The sequence below is a fragment of the Cervus canadensis genome, chromosome 11 (genome assembly GCF_019320065.1).
Source record: "Cervus canadensis isolate Bull #8, Minnesota chromosome 11, ASM1932006v1, whole genome shotgun sequence".
Taxonomy (NCBI): Eukaryota; Metazoa; Chordata; class Mammalia; order Artiodactyla; family Cervidae; genus Cervus; species Cervus canadensis.
In genome coordinates, this window is record NC_057396.1 from 47,421,006 (window position 1) to 47,444,046 (window position 23,041).

The following is a 23,041-nucleotide window of genomic DNA, read 5'->3' on the forward strand; positions in this document are numbered from 1 at the left end:
AAGCCCTGATACCCTTCCCTGGATCCTGCAGTGTAATCTTGGATTAATCACTAGCCTCTCTCTGGGCTTCAATATTTGCATTTATATAATGAGAAGATTGGGCTGAGAGTCCCTGAAACTTTCTAATAGGGCACAGGTGTGGCCATTAAGATTTCCCAGGAGAATGGAAGCTAGACACCTCTCAGCTATGTCCAGCATTTCAATATGATGGCTCAGTATCCTGGCTGACCCTACCTGAGTCTGAATATAGAGACAATCTGCTCCTTCCAGGGCCTTCACTGATTAGGAGCAGGCCAGAGTCCCCAAAGGGAAGCCCAGTCCCACACATGTGGGTCTTAGCCCATTCAGCCTAAGTCTGCACACATTTTTCTCTTTCTTTAGACAGGTGGTACCCAGGAGACAAAGTGTTGTTGCACAGAGTCAGACACGACTGAAGTGACTTAGCAGCAGCAGCTATACTTTGGGTGTGGCCTTGCTGCCAGCAGAGCAGGTATTCAAGCCTTCACACATACCCACTCATCTGTTCTCTCCTGCTCGGACATGGATACCCACATACACAGACATAAGACATCTACACACAGTTTTACCAGAATAACGTACATAACACTCTATACACAGGCACACATACACACAAGCCACACCAGTACGCATATAACCATCTAAGAATAAATTGGGCATAAGAATGGACAGTCACATGTTCACACATATAAATATGCCCACACTTCTATACAAACACCAATCCAAATGCTCTCACCTTCTCAGAGCCCTATATACACACATACAACTGGGAGGTCACATTAACACACACAGAAACACAAAGAAATCAACCAACCTCACCCTCACCTCAGTATCAGAGAAATCGCCATCCAGTAGAAATCCAGACACTATCTATAATTTCAATTTAAATCCATTTCCAAATCTAAACCTGCCCCAGAACTGTGAGGGACAAATTTCTTGCCTCCAGGCTCAACCTCTCCAGTATGTCTGTCCCTGTTGTGAGGGGTCCAGCCTCTCTTCAGCCTCCCTATCTCGCTAGGTTATTTCAGCAGGGCCCTCTCACGTTCCAGCACAACGCAAGTGGAGAACAATGGGTTCTCCTCTCCCTACCCTTCATCTCTACTCCTTATCCTTCAAACTTGAAGACCCAGGCTAGAATGAATTTGGGTGATAGCACCCCTGCTGGAGATATGTGGCATTACAGCACAGCTCTAAGATAAGTCTGTGGTGGAGGGCAACAGTTAGAAGGGAGAGGAAGTCGGGGGCAGGGGGGCGGGGGAGGAGGAAGGAGAGGTTGAGGAGAAGCGTACCAGAGGAAGAGGAACAAAATTCTGGGAGCACCAGGAGTGGAGTTCGGAAGCTTCAGGTCATCTCGGGTTTCTCCACCTCCATCCAACCGGTCCAAGCCTCCCCAAGACCAGCTATAATCTGTTCCTGCCTCTGCTCAGAACCCTTGGGTAAATTCTGGTGAGCCACAGCAAGAAGTCCAAACTCAGTCTGGAGCTAAGCCTCTGGGGTTGACCAGTCCATCTCTTAGTCTCATATCCTAAGGAGCCCAACCCTGGCCTTCTCACCTTTGAGCCAGGTCTTTGCTCAGCTTGTTCCTCTGTTGAGATGTCTAATTGTCCATATCTTGTCTATCCTTTGAAGTCTGGCCTTTGCCATCTGGGACAATAATTCATGGAAAGGGCAGGAACTTTAGGGACAGACAGACCTGTGCATCACCAACTCAATGGACATGAACTTGAGCAAACTCTGGGACATAGTGGAGGACAGGGAAGCCTGGTGTGCTGCAGTCCATGGGTCACAAACAAACAGTTGTACACGACTTAGCAACTGGACAACAATGACAGATCTGTGCTCTAGGAATTAGCTGAATACCTCTGGGCCAGTTATTTCCCCTCTCAGATCCTCTGTCTCTTCATCTAGAAGACAGCAGTCTCTTGGGTTTGTGGTGAGGATTAAATGAGATCATAGATGTGAAAACAGTGCTCTGGAAACTGTAAATTTCTCTGTGAACGTGTGAAGAGTCATAATTATGGCTTAATCCTTTTATCCCTGCCCCCTGCACCTGCCAACATTCAGCAGGCTGAGTGATCCCTGAGGGAAGGGATGCAGGCTGCTTCACCTTTGGGGCCTCAAATGTTCCAGCATTCACCAGGGCCTGCCCCAGCCAGCCTCAGCAGCAGGGCGTGGATTTGGATCCAAGGTGGCAGTACAAAATGTACTCACTGCAAGTTCACTCGAGACTACAACTCCCAGAATGACTCACAGACTGTCATGGGCGTGGCCACAGACTTAAGCCCTCATCAAGTCCTTTCCGCCATTGTTTTCCCTGGGGATTAATCTCAGCCCAGACCAAGCAGCCTAGGGAGGTGGTTACATGTCTGTAAGGCCCCTCAGCTCCTCCCACAGAGTATCCACACTTCTCACCATTCCCACCACCACGGCTCCATTTCAGACTTCCTTGTCTCACCCACAGGATGACAGCTTCTGGGCTCTCTAGCTCTGGTCTCTCCCCCTCCAGCCCCTCACTGAATCTTTCTAAAAGTGTAGGTGAGTGTGGGTGTTTCATAATGGCAGCAGCTAACCTTTATGAGCACCTGCTGCATGCCTGGTGCTAAGCGCTCCACTTCCAGATTCTTCAGTCATCCTGCCAGGAAAGTACGATTATTCCCACACCATTATTCACATGGGGTTCAGAGAAGTTAAGTCACCCAGGACTACACAGAATAAAGTTACTGAAACTGGAAACTATGTCTGTCTGCCACCTTCTCAATCCTGTTTTCAAAGCCCCCTCTGAACCCAAGATAGCCATCCAAAGAGTCAGAGCCTGGAAGCCCCAGGGTTCTCATATCTCAGCAACCACACTGTTGGGAAGTCCTCCTGGTTGTCTAACTTAAATCCCTTCTGGTGCACCAAGCCCCCACTGCTCCCTGTTTTTCAGGGTAGGCAGTGAGAAGGGTGACTTCAGGGACTTAAAGAAGTGGGTCACATCCCCAGGGACCTGGCCTTTCCCAGGGAACGGGCAGCTGAACAATGGGAGATAAATGTGTTGAAAACATCCCTGTTACTAAATATATCTACTTCCCGAGGGGATGGGGGTGCTGACAGGGAGACCATGGCCCCCACCCTAGAGGCCACAGTCCTGTGGTTCAGGCACGCTGGAGTGTTCAGAGCAGCAGACCAGGCTACTCTGGCTGTCCTGGGGACTGGGGCAGAAGGGGTGGGAGGCCAGCATGGAAGGGGGTGACGTCTCAACCTCCCAGCCAAAGCTGCCAAGCCTGGGCTGGTTTATTTGCATATTACTTTGCATTAATTTGCATGCCACTTTCTGGAAGGGGCCCACATTCTTCAGCCGCTGCTCCTCCCTCACTCCCAGAGTCTCTGTTCACGGAACACCCCATTCTCAAATGAAGAGGAGACCCTCAGCAGGCCCTGCTGGGGGCACTGGGAGAGACCAAGAAGTTGCAGCAGGCTTACATGTCAAAGCTGCTGGGGGACCCTTTGGTGGCAGAAAGTGCTTCCTGTCCTCTAACTTCCATTCCCTCACTCCTCTTCTGCTCCATCTCTGCCCAGTCCTCTGCCCCCTACCCTTGAACTTCACACTTAGGCCACTTCGAACTTTCACAGTCCTCACATAAACAAAACCATGTTTGCGCTCACCTCAAGGTCTTTGCATGTGGCATTCCCTCTTCCTGGAGCTCTCTCTCAGTTCTGTCTGGAGAAGTGACTCTTCCTTTTAAGGCCAGCCCAAGGCCCCTCCTCCTAAATGTCTTCGTCTGACACTGGCAGAGGTAGGAAAGACCACAGGCTTCCCTCCAAGTGGTCACTGGCTCTGTCCCTCTCCCCGCAGGGCTGCCATGTTTGGTTGGGCAGCAATCCATTGAATGGCTGCTGAACGAAGGAAGGAATGAATGAATCCTGACCCCTCTCCTCTGTATGTCTGAGCCCCTCCAGTCCCCTCTCCCTGATGACATCACTCAACTGCAGGAAGAGCATGGCTAAGTTGTGCCTCTGCCTCCAACTCCGCCTCCTGTCCTGGAAACGTCCCCCTTCATGCCCACAGTCTGCTCTTGTGAAGCCAGGTGATTCTATAGCCCCTCTGTGCTGGTAGGAAGTTCTCCTCATTGTCTACCCTCACTCCCTACTCTGACCATGCCTGTTTCTTTATCTTTATTCTTGGAGAGGGCTCAGGGACTGCTGCATCTCAGTTTTACCATCTATAGTTGGAATAAAGGCTGCTAATCTCTCCCCTCTCTCTGCCCAGGGCGTGTTCCTAGCACTACTGAACCACCATGCGCCAGCCTGGCCCTGCTTAGAAAGGAGAGTGACCCAGGATCAAGAAATGATGCAAGGCCAGGCAGCCTGGAGTACTGAGCCCACAAGGGACGGGCTGCCCAAGAGGGAAGGAATGAGCATCCTGACCCTGGGGGTATGTAAGCAGAGCTGGATAGATCTGAGGGCAAGCTGTAGAGAGGAGTGAAGTAAATGCTAGACAGTGGCCCAGATGCTGTTTATGTCCTCCCCCCACCCTGGGAAGCTGCACTGTGCCGGGTGCCAAACCTGTGCTATGAGTGAGGTGGAGAAGCACAAGGAGGTGTCTCCCGCCTTTGAGGAGTTCCTTGGCTCGCTGGACAAGGAGCTCACAAACAAGGGACATCACAGGGGAAGGCTAAGTCGGGGCTGCATTTAAAAAAAATATTTATTTAGTACTCGTGTGGCTGTGCCAGGTCTTAGTCGCAGCATACAGGATCTAGTTCCCCGACCAGGGATGGAACCCAGTGTCCCTGCACCAGGAGAGTGGAGTCCCAGCGGCTGGACCACCAGGAAAGTCCCATGGTGCTTGATCCTGCACCACCAGGGAGAAAGGCTTCAGGGTGGGTCATGGGGTCAGAGGGAAGGGGGAACCAAGGAGGGCTACCTAGGGGAGGTCCCCTATTCAGAAGCCTTTCCCTAGCTCCCTAATTTTATGAGGAAAAGTCTAAGCCTCTATAAGCCCCTTAGCCTGGCACTTGAGACCCGATGGAATCTGGCCCCTTTCGCCTCTCCCTTCCTCTTTTCAACTTCCTTCTCACTTCTGCCAATCTAAACTCCGTCCATTGAACACACTGCACTTTCTCACATCCACCCACTTTTATAGGCTTTTTTCTCTGCCCTTCCCTGCCTGGGCAATTCTTATCCATCCCTCAAGATCCAGCTCAAATGTCTCTTCCTCAGCCGCCCTGACATGGTGTGGGTCCCCCATTCCCACTACTTCTCTCTGCCCAGCACTATTCCCTGGAGGGTTGTAAGTTCCCACTTCTGCCTCCCTCATCAGACTGGGCACTCCCTGAGAGCAAGGTCTGGGTCAGTGTGCTCTCTGCATCCTCAGAGGCCAGCCCACTGAGCACCAAGTAGGCACCGGGGCATCTCTGTTGAATAAAGGAATGAAGACATGAATGACTGAATGCAGGAATGGAAGCACACCCAGTGGGCAGATTGGAAAGGCCAAAGCAGCAGAAGCCTGAGGAGTGCAGGCTGGACCCGACAGCAGCACAGCTGAGGGTGAGACTCCCAGTCCATTAAGGCTGAAGGAGGGTATTGCTGGGAGTCCTGCCTCCCCCATTTGGCTAGATCCCAGCCAAGCCATCAGTAATCCCCAGGGACAAGAGGCTGGAGTGGGAAGCAGGAAGAGTGGCAGGAGGAGTGCTTGGTGGGCAGGGGGAACTGGGAGGTGCAGGAGTGTAAAGGCAATTAACCCTCACAGAACCATCCAGCTCAGGCAACCAAGAGGTGCTGAGCAGGCCTGAAGAGGAAGGGACCCGAGGCTCAGCCCCAGCCTGGCAGCCAGAGGAAAGAGTCAAAGCAACAGTCTTGCTTTCTCTGTCTAGGAAGAGATGGCTCCAGGATCTCCAAACCTCTGCCCAGCTATAAACCCTACCAGGTCCCTCCACTACCTTCCTTGTCTCAGCCTTCCAAGAGCTCTTCCTTTCCCACATGTAGACCCTCTGAGGTCCTGCCACTGCACCCCCAACTCTAGCCCAAGCCTGAGCCACCTCCATGCTCCCTTGCCCCCATCCTCTCTTCCAAGCCCCCAGAACTCTCCCTTCAGAAAGCCCCTTGGTCCAATTGGCCCCAGATGTCCCTGATATCCACAGTGGTTTAGCCTTCACACTGACCTCCTGGCCCCCACCCTTCCATTCTAGTTCAACCTTGACAGTTCCATTGAGGCAACTTTCTAAATCCCAAAACCGATTATACCCCCTATTGTACAAAACCTTCCTGGACTCCCCAAGGGCCTTTAGGATAAAGCCCAAGAGGCCTGGAGGTCAAAGTCCTGTAGGATATGGTCCCTGCCCACCCCTCCAGCCTCCTCATGGCTCCAGGCACATGCCCAATCCCAACCCAGGGCCTTTGCTTATACTATGCCCATCACCCCCACCTGTTAGCTTGTTCTTAGTCTTTACTGCTTAATTATGTTCAAGCTATTTTATGTTAGGAAGCTTAGGAGGCCCCAGAGAGCAGAGCCATTATTGCCTATTTGTTTTCTCCATCTCCCCGCAGGGTGTAGAATGAATTGTCCTGAGCTCATGGAGGTGGTCACACATTCAGCCACCCCCGCCCAGCCTTGGTGGGCCACAGTGTCCCAGCTGTGTCCCCAACCACCAGGGAAGCAAACAGCCACCCACACACACTCAGATGAACACACACATATAGACACACACACATACCAGCCACACAAGCACCAACATACACACTCATGCACACTAGGACCATGATCACACATCCACACAAGAACACTTATGCTCACACAGGCACCTACATAACACACACACACACAGTAGCACTAATATTCAGACACCAATAAGTATACACACAAACATGAATACACATAGAATCAAACGACATGCTCAATATTGAGTCATTCTATTTTGCAGATACAGCACACATATTAACATGCATGCCAATAGACAAATTCAAGTGTGCACACACACACACACACACACACACCCCACACATACTCTTACCTAAACTCTCAAGAGTCACACTGGGATGCTCACACACCCTGCTGCATACCCAACCACCAAAGACCCCTACATGCCCTTTGATACCCCACACGTTCCCTTACACCCCAGTATTTATATACAAACACACACACACACCCCCTCACATAGCCTGGTTTGGACCTGCACCACCACTGACTTGGAGACACATGTCACTTGCCTGCTACCTCGGCAGCCCTCAGATGATGGAGGGGCACCTCCACGGAGCCCCTTCTGTTCACCTGCATATGCGTCTCCCTGCACGTGGGTGCTCACGAGGCTGGTACACAGGAGCCTCATTCCAACCAGCCCCATGCTTCTCTCTGGGATAGGGGCTTTGGGGACAAACTTGCTTAAATTGGTGACTCTGAATCCCAATCCCCATTCCGTGGAGGGCAGTTCCCCCAGACCTTCTCCTGCTCCAGGCCCACTCATTCATAATTCATGTTCTCTCTGTCTACACACAAACACACACACACACACACACACACACACACACACACACACACACACACACACACACACACACACCCTGGTCTGGGACAGCATCCCTCTCCAGGGTCCTGAATCAGTCTATCAGACTCCAGAGCTCCTGGGAAACACCCTCAACACCCCCCTTCCCCGCCGACACATACACTCCCCACAGACCTCTCCCACCCCCCCCAGCCCCTGAAGGGATGGTTCATGTTCATCACCAACCCCTCCCCTAGCCACCAGCCCCTTCTATGGGACCCCAGCCGCAACACGCCCTAGACTGATGTCAGGAACCCCCGCCCTAAACAGAGATTCCGCGCCCCCCCCCCACCACCAACCATGCTATGGTCCAGCAACCGGGCACCCTGAGCAGGATCGATCTTCCCACGTGGCTCAGCTCTACACCAACCCCAGCTCCTTGGAGGGACTCCCAGGACCCAGTCCGCAGCACCTCCTGCAGCCGCTCACCCAGACCCCAGCCCCTCAACAGTACTCACGGCTCAGCCGGTCGCGCTGCCGGGTACTGCTGGCTCCTGCAGAGGATGGAGTGGCCGCATGCCTGCCCCATCGCTCCTCATCGTCTGCCTCCCCAGCCAGACTAAAGTGGCACCTCGCCCTGTCCACCCTGCCCGGGGTTCCAGGCAGGGCGCCTGGCCCAGCAGGCACGGGGACCAAGAACAGTGGCCTGTCCCCGACTCAGCCTGGACTCAACACCCCAATCCAGCCCTGCTACCCTGGCAGTTCCCGCTTCTCCCGCTGTCACTGCCTCTGCCGCTAGGCTGGCTCTGGCAGGAGGTTGGAGCAGGTCTGATAATGCAGAAGGGGGAGGGAGGAGGGAGGAGGAACTGAGAGACCCAGACGGAGAGGGAGAGAAGGGAGGGGTAGAGAGACCGGCTGGGAGAGAGGAAAAGAAAGACTCACGCACAGAAGGAGAGACAGAAAGAGACAGGCAGGCACAGAGAAACACACGAAGGAGAGGAGACAGCGATCAGAGCCTCATAGAGATCAAGATGGAAATACAAAGAGATCAGAGAGGCATAGGGAAACACACACACAGAGGAACATAGACCGGGGGGAGAAAAAGCAGAGATGGAAATGGAGACAGAGAGAGAGAAGCTGACAGAGGAGCCCAGAGAGATAGGTGTGAGGATGAGGGATTTTTAGGCATGTGCAGTTCTTGTGGGCCAGGATAGGATCTGGGGATGAGGGTCAGGTGAATAACTGGAAAGAAAGCTCTACACCTGGAGGCCAGAGATGGGGATTCAAGTCCTGTTCCACCACTAATTTCCTCATTCATTCACAAACCCCTACCACTGGCCAATCTCATCAGATATGATTCAGATTGTGCTTTGCCTTGGAGAAGCACCCAGGCAAGGGGAAGGGGTACTTGGCCATATGACAGAGGGGAGGGTCTGTTGTGCCTAGAGGGAGTCCAGCAGTTGGCAAGCATTTCCAGAAGGGGGGACATCAGCTGGATTTTTTAAAAATATTTATTTGGCTACGTCAGGTCTTAGTTTCAATCTTTGATCTTAGTTGTGGCATGTGGGATCTAGTTCCCTGACCGGGGATCGAACCCAGGCCCCCTGCATTGGGAGCACAGAGTCTTAGCCACTGGGCCACCAGGGAAGTCTCTCAGCTGGGTTTTTTTTAAGGCCAGGAGAGGGCCCCAGGAAAATGGGGTGTATTCCAAGATAGAGGAGTTATACATAACCCTCACCAGTAACCCTTCCTCTCTGAGCTGTGGAGGGGTAACTCCTGCCGCACATACCAAGCTCCAGGCAGAAAAATCCATGAGGCTGAGTGGAAACCTGACCCTCCTGAGGGGCATGGGGGTGCACAGTAGTGAGGGGTGGACAGGAATGACCGAGCTTGTGCAGGAGGCCTGCGCAGGTTGAGTGCTACACACAGCAGTTGTCTGTGGCTTAGGAAGTGTTAGGAAAGAAAGTGTGAGGGAGTTTTTGCTTCCCATTGTGGCCTCAGAAGGTGGAATTTTAGATCTCTGAAAGCTGTGGGCAATCTGTGTGCTCAGCCAGGCCCATCCTAGGGCCTTGCTGCTCCACACCTGCCAGCCAGGAAGGCATTCTTTGAGCTCAGAAAGCCAAGGCCCTGGACTATGTCCAGTTCTGGCCTCTCACAGCTCTCCTTCACGCCCTGAGGAGCCTGGTGGTAAGAAGCTGAGTCAGAGGAGTCCAAAGGAGGGTGCGTCCCGGAGGGGAGGAGTCCAAAGGAGGGTGCGTCCCGGAGGGGAGCAGGTGCATTGAGGCCTCACTTGGCCCTCAGCCTTCTTTCTGTTCTCTTGCTCTGGAAACGATGGTGGAGTCCTCATCCTCAAAAATCTCCTGGGATTATGCTCGAGCAGGTCAGGTGGGAGGGAGGGTCTTCTCCCCATACCACTGCCACACCAGCCTCCCCACAGCTGTCCCAGAAGTAACGAGTCTGTAGGAATGAGGTGCAAGATCCAGGACTATGGGCCCTCCAAGACTTACAGCCAGGCAGGCGGGAGTTCAAACCACAGCACAGCCATGTGCCCTGGGCAAGTTCACCTCTCTGAATTTCACTTTAGTTTTCTCATCTGAATGATGAGTGATTCAAAGAGTTATGAGGTTTGGGGAGTGCCCATCAAGTTACCGGTACACAGTTCCCCCCCGCTTCTCTCTCCTAAAGAGGTTGAATTGATGGGGCCAAGGGAATAACAGCACCAAATGTTGGGGTAGGGGTTGCTGCAAGGCAGCGTTGGGAGGCGGGGAAGTGAGGAAAAGGGAGAAGCCCTGAGACGGTCCGGGTAGGCACTTCTCCCCTCTACCTACAACCGGACCAGCCAGGGCAGGAACCAATGACCCCGCGCAATTACGGCGAAGCCCCGCCCCACAGCAGGCCCCGCCCCCCGCCTTTCTCCATGGTGCTGATCGGCGCGTGCCGCGTTCATAGGCTCTGGCCCGTAGCGGGCCAGCATACACCATTTTTGGGAGGGCTTGTTGCGGGGCTGGAGGAAGGTGAGGGGAAGCAGGACGCTCCTGAGAGGCGGGTGGCGGCCCAAGGCGATAGGAGGATACAACCTCTGGGATTCAGCCTCCGCCCCGCGCCCACCGCCTCGGAAGGACTGCAGGCTCCAAAGACGCCAGCTACCTCCTCATTGCCTAAGAAGGCCGCTTCTTCTGTGTGCTCCCCGGCCCCTCCCCTGTGGCTGTTTCCCTCCTACCTTCCAGCCGGCCTCTCCTTTGTCTCACTCACTGGTTCTTCCTATTTTTCACCCCTTCACTGGAGCACTGGACCCTGTTTCCTCTCATTCTCCACCCCACCCCCACGGAGCATGGAGTCGACCCCAATACACCAACCCCCGAGTGCCAGCCTTCACTCTGGAGCTCCAGATGTCCAGAACAGGCTACCTCCTGGAAAGCAGCTATGCTCACCATTATACCACCAGCGTGGCTACCCACTGAACATATCTGGGAACATCTCATTAGGGCCCTAACACTCACAATACTCAATATCCAATATTGACAACTTTTGTCTCTATCAAAGGCATCAGTAAATGTATAATCCCCGGTCTGGAAACTTCAAAGTTGCTTTGCCTCTTCCCTCTCTCTCCTTCACTTCCTCTGTCAAATCTGTCGGGAAGGCCTGTCAATTCTCCCTCTCTTCCATCTATCCCTCCTTGCTCCGAGCCCCAGCTTACTTCCCCCATTCCCTGTCATTCTCCAGCCCCTTATTCCTCCTCAACCCCTTTATTCCACCTTCACCCAGCATCTAGCACTGACTTTCTAAGACATCCAGCTGGTCATATGACGACTCCTCAAAACGCTTACTTGGTTCCTAGTGCTTTCAGGATAAATGTCAAGCTCCTCGGCCTGGCATTTGAGGGCTCTCATGATCGACTCTGGCTGACCCCTCCATCACCTGCTCCAAGTGGAGAAGGGTCTAGTCCCTAAGGACATGCTGGTCCTTTCTTCCTTCGGTACAGTCTGTCTCCCTTTCTAGGTTGACTTCCCTTTCTCTCACCTTCCTTTTCTCTGCCCATCCAAAATCCTGGCCCAGCCTTTCTGGGCAAGTTCAACACACACCAGCCCCCACTCACAGTAGACCAGGTGGGCAGGAGGGGTCACTGTATTCTGGCAGAGCAGGCCTGGCTGACTCACCCCCCTGACTTGCCATCTGTCCCAACATCTCATTCCCCTGCTCAGGTTCACCTCCTTTTTCCCACTGGATCTCATTTTCCTCAAGGACAGGTTAGTCCTTTTCACCTCGGCACCGGGCCCCTGCCTTTCAATGGCCTCACCAGGTACTATTGAAAAATGTTGATGGAGGAAAGTACGAAGGAGACACAAAGAGAGTGTGGAAATGAGATGGGGCACTTCGGAGCTCGGTCCAGGACACACTGGAGCCTCAAAGAGGCTGCAGGTGGATGTGGGGACACAGGTGGTGTGTGTTTGGAGGGGGTGCTTACTGACCGGCTCTGTGAGCATTCACCTTCCCTGCCGGGGAAGACTGAGGCTGTGGAGTGTGGAACAGATCACTTCACTCCAGGGTAAGGCTGGTAATTGGTGGAACACGGATTTCACGGAGGGTTGGCCTGAAAACCCCTGGGTGACTCCCTCTGGCTGGGAGCCAGGATGTCCACATCTGGGTCTTGGCAACAGGAGCCCATGGAGGCGGGGAGGGGGGGAGCATCTCACACTGCTTCTCTTCCTCAGTCAGAAGCCGCCACCTGTGGCTCCAAGGACAAAGGTGAGAGGAGCACCAGGTCCTTGGCAGCAGCCTGGCATAGTTCCCTGCATTGTCATGTTAAGCACAGACCCCACCACACCGTGGGTGACAAGGCCTTTGCATAGAGGAACAAAAGGCCACCACTGCCTCTGGAATGGCTTCTTCCACATCTCAGGAAGGTGGTTTTGGGGATGCAGGAACGAGGGCTGAGGCACTGTGGGCCTACTTCAGGTTCCAGGAGCAGCCAGCAGTGCCCTATGGGGGAAGGAGTGACCTCATGAGGAGGCAGTAAGCTCCCCATGTCTGCTGGGCAGGGGGATAAAGTGGTGGAACAAACAAAAGTTTAGAGAAGGGAGAGACAGCCCCTCTCAGAATCCTACCTTCCTACCTACACCACCCCATGGATGGGGTGGGAGCGCTGAACTGGTCCAGGGAAGATGGGCAGGTTTAGGGTGGGCAGAGAAAAGGCAGAACAGGAAGTCAGCCTAGCATGGGGCTGAACCAGACACTTGGCAGTGCTTTCTGCCTAAGACTGAGGTCACCTCCTGGGATGTGGATCAGGCAGCTCAAGATGCTAGAGCCGGCAGAGGCCAATCCCTCATTGTACAGATGGGGAAACAGGTGAGGGAGGGCAGAAACAGGTCCAGGTCGCAGGGAGTAAAGGACAGGGCTGGCTCTAGGATCAAGGACTCCTGGTCACTGCCCCACCAGACTAGCTCCTCCTTTGTAATCTTCCTCCTCCCCTCCTCCTCCTCCCCCTTTCAGCCAAACTGAGGGCTGGGAGGGAAGTCTGCAGATACAGCTTATAACCCTGGGAAGGGATCCCCAGGAACACGTCATTTCAGCAGACAGGTCAGAGCAGAAATGATTGTGGCTTCAAACTCTGGAACGTCTGGGGCCCTGGCCCAGCTCCCTCACCTCCACCCTCCAACCCAACACACTAGGACTGTCCTTGCCAGGAGGCCCTGAGCCACCCACTCAGCCCTGATCTAACTCTTTCCCCTTAACTCCCTGCACCTGAGTGGGGGTGGGGGGGGAGGAGGGGGTGTGACTCAGTGGGATAAAGGCAGCTGCTATATTTGAATGATTACATAAGCTAAGAGGGAAGCAGCTGCAACGTGACTCCATCAAGGTCGGGAGAGAAGTTAAGTCTGGGCCCAGGAGGCAGGGTCTCCTTCCTACATCCTGAGGTTCCAAGATAGGTTTAGACAGGACTCTAAAAGGACCTGGAGACTGCAAGCTAGTTTATGCATTGCTGGATTGCAAGAGAGGTTTTCTCTAGGGCATGAGAGGAAGGCTCTGTTCCCTCTCCATCACCTGAGCAAAGAAGCCTCCTGACTTGTGGAGACCCTAAGGCCTGACCTAGACTAAACTCTAGATCTTCCCCCAGGAACTCTTTCCAGAAGGAAAGACAGAACTGAAAACACAGCTTGTCACTGATTTAGAAAAGAGTTCCTGCTGGGGAGGGCACAAGGCATGAAGCCTTGGCTCATCCGCACCAGCTGGAGAGGACCTGTGTTCCTGTCCCAGCCCTACCACTCACCAGTCACCTGACACTGGTAAGTCTATGCCTCAGTTTCTTCACCAATAAAATAAGAACAAGAGGTATCTTTTCCATATGGTTCGTTACAAGGATTACATAAAATGACATGCAAACCCTTAGCCCAGGAGGTGGTGGGTGCTTCATAAAGGCTTATCAGCATCACTATTTACATCATTATTACTGCCGATGCTAAGGACTAGTGGCTAGAGACCTCCCAGGTGACTGAAATGACCCTTTTGCCTCAGTAACAGCTGACCTGAGTGGAAGGTGGGGGCCAGAGAGAACTGAGATCTGACACAGGAGCTTGGCTGGATGAGCTGTGTGCCCTTAGGCAAGCCCCTGCCCTCTCTGGCCCTTAGTCTATACATGAGCCCACCGGATCCCAGGCTCTGGAGTTCATATTTGCAAGACGACTTTCCTCCACTGGGATTAGTGGCTTGTGGCACTGGAAGCTGCAGTGCAAGTAGAGTTGGTCAGGATGCTGGTGATCTGGGGGTGGTGTGAGCTGGAGGCGGGCTCGGCAGCCAGCACTGGGCACCAGTCCAAGGCCCACCTCCTCGGGGCCTCTTGGCAGCTCCTCCGGGGGTCTCCGCAGGACCCTGGAGGAGGAAGGCTGCGCCCACCTGGGCTGTGTTGCCATGACGCTGGTCTCCATGGTGCTAGGCACACAATCCTCCCTTCACCCAGGAGGAGGAACTGGAAGTGACAGGAGCGGAGGCAGCTTAGGCCCTGGGGCCTGCGGGCCTGGCCCTCCGTCTCCATCAGTGCCACAAGCCACTCAGGACGGAGGGCAGGGAGGAAGAACACCTTCCACCTCAGAGGGTCAGAGGAGTGACAGAGAGGGACTCTGACTGAGTGAGTGGAGGAAGACGTACAAAGGAATGGCAGAGATGGGGGAAGGCAGGGAGAGCCGGGAGACGTAGGGGAAGGGTGGGGTGGTGGGGAAGAACACACTGCAGTCACGAAGGGGGAAGTGCCTCCCAAGCTGACAAGTGGTGGGAGGCACCATCCAGCCCATCTCTTTGGTCTCAGGGTTTTGAGGTGGGTGGTGGTGGGAGGACAGAGTGGAGGAGGAGGAAGGGCAGGAGGGAGGGGGGGCGGTTTTCCTAGAGAGCTTTGTGTGTGGGGGTGTTCATACACGTGCAGTCTGTGTGTGTGTGGAAGTTCAGGAGGAGGTGTGCAGGCACTGTGTGTGTGCGCGCTGTGTGTGCCTGTGCCACTGTGTCTCCAGGGTGATAAATACAGCAGTAGGAGCTATAACCAGGGCAGAGAAAATGAGGAAATTTCCACAGGCTGAAAGAGGCGTGGGAGAGGGGAACATCCTAGGGTTGAACCAGCTTGGACTGACCGGGAAACCCTGTCCCTGACAGCTCTTCCCTGGCCAATCTAGCTGGATTCAAGCAGTCTGGGTGCACACACACACACCCTAAGTGCACACAGGGCAATATGATGGAAGAGCAATCCAGAAGAGCTTCCTGAAGGTGGCATACTGGAGGAGAGGTTGGGAGGTTCATGCCAGCTATACTTATGAGTACGAGATACAGACTCTCCTCAGATCAAAGACTGGGTCAGTTAGATCACAGAGTGAAGGGAAACTGGTTGGGGAAGACCCCAACACCAGAGGCCAGGGGGACAGGTCCCGGAGTGCCCATGGTGCACTAGGCTCCAATCAGAACAGATGGCTCACTGCGGGGCCACACCACCTTGCCTGTGGCGCACGCCAATCCCTCTCCCAGAAATATCTCCCACTCAACTCCACCTGCAGAAACAGCACTTGTCCTTCCAAGCTCACCTCCTCCTCGGAGTCTTTCCTGTTCAGTTTCCCCCAACCAGAAGAGCTCTTCCTTCCCCCACCCCACCTGTTCACCTGCTCCAGCTTTTTGGTGTTCTGTGAAGCCCTGCATGCACAGTAAGTGTTCAAGAAAAGCTTGTGGAATGAAAACGTGCTGGTCCTGGAAAGGACTCTGGGTGCCATGATGTCTCTCCAGATATATCTGGGAGGGGATTATTGAGGGACAGTGCTAGGGACTTCACACTTATTAGCTCATTTAGTCTTCCCCTTAGTGGGTGCTATTAATATCTCCAAAGTACAGAAGAGAATACCGAGGACCCCAGACCTTGGGAACTCAGCCAAAACTAGCGTGTAGACGGCAGTGTTGGCATCTGCCCAGCTGGCATCCACACCCTGCTTTTATCATTATTTATCTGGCTGTGCCAGGTCTTAGTTGTGGCATGTGGGATCTAGTTCCCTGATCAGGGATCGAACCCAGGCCCCCTGTATTGAGAGTGCGAGGTCTTAGCCACTGGACTACCAGGGAAGTCCTACATCCATGCTTTTCAAAACCACCAGTTGTGGGTAGGGGGCTTGGGAGCCACAAGAGCATGGGGCCAGGAAAGAAGGCCTCAGCTCTAGACCCCCCTTCTAATCCCTGGGCTCAGAGGGAAGCGAGGAGGAGGCAGAGCCCACCTTCCCCTCCCCCACCCCATTAATTTCTTGTGGAGCCCAGGGGTCTCCCGAGGCCCGGAGGCCCTTGACAGCTGGATGGCTGCTGAACACTTTGCAGGGTGGGTAGGCTGAGCAGGAAGGAGGTAGAAGAGAGACAGACACCCCACCCCACCTCCCAGCCCAGCCTCCTCTCCATCCACAATGCCTTCACCTTGGAGAGCTGACACCCGGAAGAATGCCACAGCCTTCTCTCCCAGGGCTCCCCATGGTTTCCTGCCATTAGGCCCAGACTTGGGTAGACCCCAAAGGCCTGTCCCCACCCCCAATAAATACTTTGACCCCTCCCCCATCCCAACTTGCACCCCCTCCTTACTATGTGTACCTGGCAAGGCTTCCGGTCTTCAGTGGCAACTTAAGGGCACCTCCTCCTCCAGGAAGCCTCCTCCCTCTCCAAGAACTGCTGCCCACACCTCGGCAGGTCTGGCTCCAGGTTCCTTATATTCATCCCCCTCAATCCAACTTCAACTAATATGTGAACAAACCATCCAAGGTCCCAAGGGGCCCCATTTCTAGAAATCTTTGTGACAAAGACCAGCAGAGCCTCCTGCCCTAATCCACCCAACACTGCCATCTTTGCCATGTTTCATTAAGTTGAGGCCCTGAAGGCTCCTATTGGGATGTCATCCCTGATCCCCAGGAAAAGCACTTTAAGCTATCATTAACTCTACACAGTTCAGATCCCCTTCCCCATGGGGCCACTTAGGAGATAGCAGAATCAGAATCAGGAGTGGAGGAAGGAGAACCTCCCAAAGTGGGGCGATAGAAATGAAGCGCAACCCCGATTCAGGAGAGCTGTGTGACCTTGCACAAGTCGCTTCCCTTCTGTGGGCCTTTCTTCCTCTGCCAGGAGATAGCGCCTACATAGGCACTGACCCACAAAGGCCTTTTCTCCCTCCTTCGGACTCCAAAAGCCTGGGAGTCCAAAGCACTTCCTCCGTTGTGCTGCCTTCCAGAGTATCACCAGCTCTATGGTCGAAGGCAGGGCCAGTTCCACCGGACACTCCAACAAAGGACGGCCACAAGGGGGCCTTCCAGAACCTGTTCTGGGACCAGCAGTGTTGAGTTGTCCATGGCTGCCCTCTGGTGGCCCAGTGCAGTCACTGCAGCCTGTCCGTCCGTGAGTTGAGGTTAATAAATGACACTTGGCAGTCTAGCAGGGGAGTGCCTCCAGTCTCACCCACCCTTTCTCTGGGCCACAGGGCTAGCCGGTCATTCCAAGGTCAGACCAGGGAAGAATTCCAGCCCCCAAGCACTTGGAAAAGGGTCTTATCTTAGCTGCAGGTAGGATGGCCAGCTTGGTCTGGAGCAGCCCACCTAGGGCAGGACAAAAGTTGCCGGAGAACCTATTCCAGTCTAGCATCCACTTTCCCTTCCCAAGAGACAGGAACAAGAAGCCTGGAGTCCAGGTCCCCAAGACCCCCATCCATACCCAGGCCTCCCCACTGAACCGGATCAGAAGTCATGTGATCAACCCACCCCCACCCACTTTGCCCAGCCTCAGTGGCTTAGGCTGGGAGGTCAGCCTGTCTGCCCGCTGGTCCCTGGAGAGAGGCTGGTAATGAGGCTTTAGGCAGAGGCAGGAATGTGGTGTCTGGCACCTTCCCAGGGAGTCCCAAATTTGTCTCTGCCCCCCACTTGCCAGGGTCTTGTCGTCTTGGAGGAAATGGCCAGGCAGTGCCCAGTGAGGGCAGTTTCCTGGTCCAAGGCAGGGTACCTCTGGAGGGGTATGCACAGAAGCCCAGGGTAACCTGAGGCCCTTCTTCCTAATATAGCTCTGGTGCCTCTGTGACCTTGTGTCTCTAGAGGGGCTGACAAGCTACCCTGAGTCACTCATGTGCCACACACCCAGCCCCTGGCTCGGAATCAGATGGCAGCAGGGAGAGCCCAGCCGGGGTCTGTCCTGGCCAGAGTCAGGACCCGCAATTCCCACCCTGGCTGCACAGGAGTACAATAAGGATGGCCCAGGGCCTGGCCGGGGCTCTGCCTGGGGCAGGCGGGGAGTATCTGAACAGGGGAGGGCCTGGAGGGAGCAGGGCCAGGTCCCCAGCTTCAGGGCACAAAGCATTCACCTCTGGACCTCCTGGCCCCTCTTACCCTGGGACACCGGAAACCCCCAACCGATTACAGACCTCAGCACCAGGGGATAAAATATACAGATATATTTATATTATCAAAAGGTCCCCAAAGTGGGGAAGGGGCACCGGGCAGCCTGGGCCCTCCCAGTAAGCCCAGAACAGAAGGGGGGCTGAAGTCCCCCGAGTCCAGTTCTCGGCCCTGTACACATTTACCCAGAGCTCCCTCCCCACCCCAGCTGAGTGTTCCTTCAGAGCATCCGCTTTCGGCTGTTCTGGAGTTTGTGGCCAAAGGGTGGGCTCCCTTCCAGCGGGGGCCTCGGGGCCTAGAGCCTCTGAAAGGACGGCAGCCTGCCAGGGTTCTTGACAGACGCCCATCTTTCCAACCCCTCCAAACTCTGAGTGGGTGACCCTGCAGGGGAGCAGGCCAGGAGGGCTGAGCACCTGGACAGAGCAGGTAGGGGATTCCTCCTCAGGCAGACCCTGCTGCCTGCCCCTCCATGTCCTGGCCAGGGAACCCCAGGCTGCAGTCAGGATGAGGGGCATGTGGATGCGGCTTCCTCAGGCGCCCCCTGCTGGCTCACGCCAGGCACGCAGGGCATGAGGGCATCTGCCCAGGAAAGGCTTCACGGTGGTGACGGCGTGGCAGAGTCCCAACAGGGCTCAGACGTTTCGGAGAAGCTGTGGAAAGGCAGAGAAGCCCAGATTCCATGAGCACACTTGTGAAGACTCACAGGGAGTAGGGGGCCAGGGGCCAGCAATAGAGGGGGCTCCCGTGAACCAGCTGAACCCAAGGGGCCTGTGGGGGCTCCCACTGAGGGCGGACAGACGGGGCCAGAGGGCACTAGAGAGGAGGAACAAAGGTAAGTCAGGGAGAAGGTGGGCGCCGGCCAGGTCCCCAAACACCTGCACACAGGGATGGAGAGCCACTCACAGAGAGGGGGTCCGCAGAAAAGGCGGCCACACTCCGGCGCATCTCGTTCTCGCTGCCTCGCAGGGGGATCAGCGAAATGCTGCCCAGCCGGACCTCAGGCGCTGCCCGGGACACGCGTGAGGGTTCCGAGGGCCACACCAGGCCGTCGTGCTGGGCGGCAGGGGAGAGGAGGGGCGCTGGGCCTGGGCTCGGCTTCCGTTGGGCCCAGACACTCAGCTCTGGATCCACCCACCCTTCCCAGAAATGCCTCGGCTATGACCTGAGGTAAAACCCTCAGCTTTGATCTGAGCCGATACGAGAAGCAGCTGTTAGGAGAACATGACTGTATCCCCAGCAAAGCCCAGCCAATTATGTTACTCAACAACTCTCATTTCCAGGTCCACAAACAAACCGCTCCAAGAATGCAGCGCCAAGAAAACAGTTCTACAGGAACAAGTCCGCTTCCTTTCACCAGAAACCCAGAAAACTACAGAATCCACTCTGATCCCCTTTAGACGCTGACTACCAGAAAGCTCAGGGCTACAAGAGCTCAACCCAAGGCCCTGGTACAGTCTTGTCTCCCTTTCCCCCAAACGATTCTGAGTTCTCATTTAAAAAACCTGTTTGGGACTAACACATATATATGGAATTTAGAAAGATGGTAACGATAACCCTATATGCAAAACAGAAAAAGAGACACAGAAGTACAGAACAGACTTTTGAACTCTGTGGGAGAAGGTGAGGGTGGGATGTTTCGAAAGAACAGCATGTATATTATCTATGGTGAAACAGATCACCAGCCCAGGTGGGATGCATGGGCCTGGTGCACTGGGAAGACCCAGAGGAATCGGGTGGAGAGGGAGGTGGGAGGGGGGATCGGGATGGGGAATACGTGTAAATCTATGGCTGATTCATATCAATGTATGACAAAACCCACTGGAAAAAATAAATAAATAAAGGAGAAATTGAAAACAAAAAACAAAAAACCTGTTTGGGGACTTCCCTGGTGGTCCAGGGGACTCTGCACTCCCAATGTAGGGTTTGATCCCTGGTCAGGGAACTAAGATCCCACATGCCGTGAGGCAAAAAACAAAAACACACCTGTTTTAAGTCCAGCCCACCCCTCTAGCCCTTTTCTGGCTTCAAGTCCTCTCCAACCCGCTCCCACCTAGCCCCCTGGAGTAGCCACCTCACAGGCCCCCTCACCTCCAGTCTCAGCCCTCGGTCCATCCTTCCCTACAAGACGCACCCAGAATGAACCCTCTCAGATGCAACCCTGCCCACCACTCTTGCTTAAAAAGTCCCCCTTAGAACTGCCGACTGACAAGTTCAGCTTCCTTGGCGTGGCCTTCAAGACTGAGATTTTACTCCCAGCTCCCTTTTCAGCACCAAGGTCTAACACTCCTAGGCTTCTACCTTTATGCCCTCTCAGACAGTCCTGCCACGCCTGTGAGCCCACTGTTTCCTTGGCCTAGAATCCCCCCTGCCCCTACCTGTGCTTGGGGACCACGCCCTGATCCCCAAAGGTTCCACTTCCGTGATAGCCTCTCCCTGCGGCCTTCCCCACTCCGCCACCACCTTCACGAGCAGCGTCCCTGGCTTCCCTCTGTCACCCAAGCGCTCGGCTCTAACAGGCCCCTTCTGGATCTGTTTTCCTTTCCATGTGGAGAGTGAGTGCCCGAGGGTAGGGGCCTCCACCCTCTGTCTCTAGCATGCCTGGCTCCAGGCTGGACCATAGTAGGTGCCAGGAAGGGTTTATAAGAGAACAAACATACAAATGCCTTAAAAGCAATTCAAAATCCTGAAGCAATTGGTGGCTTGAACAGTGAAGAAGCACACACACACACACATGCTCTGTAACGGAGGCGTTCTGGGACCCCACCCCACGCCCTGCACCCCGTGCCTGGTACCTGCACGAAGAGGAAGGTGGCGAACCACTCCCGGAGCTCCATCTGTGTCTCACAGCACAGGTACCTGCAGGGTGGGGCACAGATCTGGACACCATCAGGGCTGGGCCGGCTGGGCAGGGACACCCTACCCTGCTCCCCTGCCCAGGGTCTTGGGGCGGCACCCAGACCTGGACAGTGAGGGGACCCAGTACAGGGGAGTGCGCTACCACCCCTCGGCCTGGGGCCCGTGCTCACCACTGCTGCTTCTCGTGTTTCTCCGTCTCGTGTATCACCGTGAAGCCCCAGCTGCAGAGAAGGAGCAGGTGCGGTCACTCGACAACCCGGAGAGGCCTCACAGCCCAGCAACCCGGACCAGGGCTGGGGGCAGAGTTCAGGGCCTTCGGCAGGCACAGCACATCCCAGCCTCTGTCTCCTCCTCTCACGGGCCCCTCCCGCCAGCCTCCCAGAGACTTGGCTCCCTACCCCCGAGCCCTATCCCCCAGAGACAAGCAGGCACAGTCAGGGGCTAAGAGGAGAATGCCAGAAACCCAAGTCGAGTGACTGCAACTAATAACAATGGGAGTGGCTGTGCATCACGTTTCAACTTTTAAAACATACAACCATCTCAACTGTATTTCAATTTAAAAAACAGAAGAAACACAATCACCTTCTGCAACAGGCATGCCATTATTTTTCCCTTTCTACAGATGTGGGAAGTGAGGCGCACAGAGGTCCCAGAGTGACTCAGTGACTAACTGGATTTCGTCCAGGCCAATGGTTCTTAGACATGAGCCAGCATCAGAGTTCCCAAGATGGCTTGTGACAGCCCAGACTGCTGCCCCCAACCCGAGAATCCATAATTCAGCGCGGCTGGGGTGGTTCCTGAGAATTTGGGTTTCTGACATGTTTCCAGGTGATGCTGATGCAGCTGGTCTGGGAGACCACACCTTCAGAACTACTGAACCAACTCCTGTCAAGTTCACAGCCCCCAGCCGTGTCTCCCTTGTCCGTTCTGAGCCCCACAGACCCACTTCCCCAGCTCACCAGGTGGGTGGCCGGAGTTTCTTCTTCACTCCCAAGTAGACCTTGAGACTCCTGACAGGCCACTCCTTCTCAGGCCGGTGACTCTGGGAGGGGGAGGGCAGAGGGGGCAGGCACTTCAGCCAGTCGGGGTGGGCACTGGGGCAGGTCTCCCAACTGGGTGCCTCCCTCCCCCTTCTCCCAGCCCCTCCATATCCCAGCACAGGGGCCCTCCTCTGGGAAGCCTTCCTGACAAAGCCCTCCCTGATCACAATCCAGCCCAACAGAGCCCCCAGGCCTCTCTCCCTGCAGCAGCATCAGACAGTCAACCCTCAGTCCCCGGGGCAGCTGGATGTCCACAGCAGTGACTCCCAGTCCCTCCCTGCTGCCCTGCAGATGAGAACTGACTCGCAGCATCAGCTGATCCAGCTCGACTGCGGAGGGACACATCTGCACGCTGCACATCACCCTCTGGCACTGAATTAAACGAGCTTGTATGAGCTGAGCACCTTGGACGGCTGCTTGTGTCCGTCTGTCTCAGGTCATTTATTCCTCACCCCTCCCTGCCCTGTGGAGGCTCCAGGGTTGACTGTGTGAACAGAAGGCTCGTGGGGTGAGCAGTTACTAATTCTTTGATTCCACAAAGTGAAGGCTAATGACTCAAGCTGAAGCAGAATAGCCGTTTGGTAGACCACAGGAAGAACTTCCCAATGGTCTAGGTAAGGAAGCAGCAGACCAATGTACTGGGGAGGGGCACCAGATCACTAACATGCTCACCTCTGGTCCCCGCCTCTGCATATGGGTCTGGGCTTGGAAGGAGCAGGCTGGCTCAGAGGCAGGGGAGTGGGAGCAATGACCTCCAGGGAAGAAGTTAGTTAGAGGTCAAGCTGATGAGCCT

The 23,041-nt window shown here is 54.8% G+C and overlaps 2 protein-coding genes and 1 non-coding gene across 9 annotated transcripts in view; all 3 read right to left on the reverse strand.

The window, feature by feature from the left end:
* Positions 1–8,283, reverse strand: part of PDE2A (phosphodiesterase 2A) — a 94,206-nt gene extending 85,923 nt beyond the window's left edge. Inside the window, exon 1 of one of the 2 annotated variants that reach the window (XM_043481742.1) lies at positions 7,994–8,283. In XM_043481742.1, coding sequence (XP_043337677.1) covers positions 7,994–8,064 — 71 coding nt within the window. In that variant the 5' untranslated portion in view covers positions 8,065–8,283. Of the gene's footprint in view, positions 1–3,663; positions 3,702–7,993 lie in introns of those variants that run through there. The other variant, XM_043481741.1, reaches the window with a different exon arrangement.
* Positions 8,284–9,049: 766 nt separating this feature from the next.
* TRNAG-CCC lies at positions 9,050–9,122 on the reverse strand. Its single transcript has one exon. It is a non-coding gene; the product is annotated as a tRNA-Gly (tRNA).
* Positions 9,123–18,393: 9,271 nt separating this feature from the next.
* The window catches only part of ARAP1 (ArfGAP with RhoGAP domain, ankyrin repeat and PH domain 1), a 61,395-nt gene continuing 56,747 nt past the window's right edge, over positions 18,394–23,041 (reverse strand). For all 6 annotated transcript variants that reach the window (XM_043480774.1, XM_043480777.1, XM_043480773.1 and 3 more), the window contains 5 exons: positions 22,168–22,250; positions 21,379–21,429; positions 21,145–21,208; positions 19,256–19,405; positions 18,394–19,002 (listed from right to left, as the gene is read on the reverse strand). In XM_043480774.1, coding sequence (XP_043336709.1) covers positions 18,985–19,002; positions 19,256–19,405; positions 21,145–21,208; positions 21,379–21,429; positions 22,168–22,250 — 366 coding nt within the window. In that variant the 3' untranslated portion in view covers positions 18,394–18,984. The remainder of the gene's footprint in view (positions 19,003–19,255; positions 19,406–21,144; positions 21,209–21,378; positions 21,430–22,167; positions 22,251–23,041) is intronic.